This window comes from Octodon degus, unplaced genomic scaffold (assembly GCF_000260255.1).
Source record: "Octodon degus isolate 3935 unplaced genomic scaffold, OctDeg1.0 scaffold00065, whole genome shotgun sequence".
Taxonomy (NCBI): domain Eukaryota; kingdom Metazoa; phylum Chordata; class Mammalia; order Rodentia; family Octodontidae; genus Octodon; species Octodon degus.
Window position 1 is genome coordinate 10,561,790 of NW_004524641.1, and position 614 is coordinate 10,562,403.

General features: G+C 41.0%; 1 protein-coding gene across 1 annotated transcript in view; it reads right to left on the reverse strand.

Annotated features, from left to right (window-relative positions):
• LOC101570562 (kelch-like protein 23) overlaps positions 1–614 on the reverse strand; it is a 23,935-nt gene that overhangs the window by 14,861 nt on the left and 8,460 nt on the right. Inside the window, exon 2 of the mRNA XM_004634772.3 lies at positions 422–574. Coding sequence (XP_004634829.1) covers positions 422–574 — 153 coding nt within the window. The remainder of the gene's footprint in view (positions 1–421; positions 575–614) is intronic.

Genomic DNA, 614 nt, shown 5'->3' on the forward strand with positions numbered 1-614 from the left:
AAAAATTTTGTTTCAAATAACATATGTAGTAAATGAAAGAAAACACATGATAAAGGAATAAAAAACAAGGAGGGGAGATAGCTCAGCAGCATAAGCGCCTGCCTGGCAAGCGCAAGGTCCTGAGTTCAACGCCCTGAACCAACAACAGAAAGGAATAGAAAGCAAAAAAGAACACAAGTGAAAAATGTAAAAGGAACCTATCACTTGTATGATTAATATGTGTTATACAGACACATCAGGGAAAATATTTGATCTAATCACAATCTGAACATGATCATTATTAGCTGGATATACAGATATTCTGAGCTTTTAAATCATACCCCAGTCCATCACAATCCTAGCATTTTGCGTTTCTACTCTTTTAGCCATCCCTGATGCGGACATACCTCATGGGGCAGATTTTGAGGGGGCATTTGCTTACCTGGGTGGGGACTGGAGGTGATAAGGCTCCATTCATTGATGTCTGAATTGTAGCTCTGGACCTTGTCGTAGGTGCAGCTTCCTCTGTAGCCACAGTGGCCGCCAATGACATAGATAACTTCATGCAAGACACAGGCAGTAGCATTTCCCACACCTGTGTGTCAGTCAGAATCATGTCTTTAGATTGATTGTTC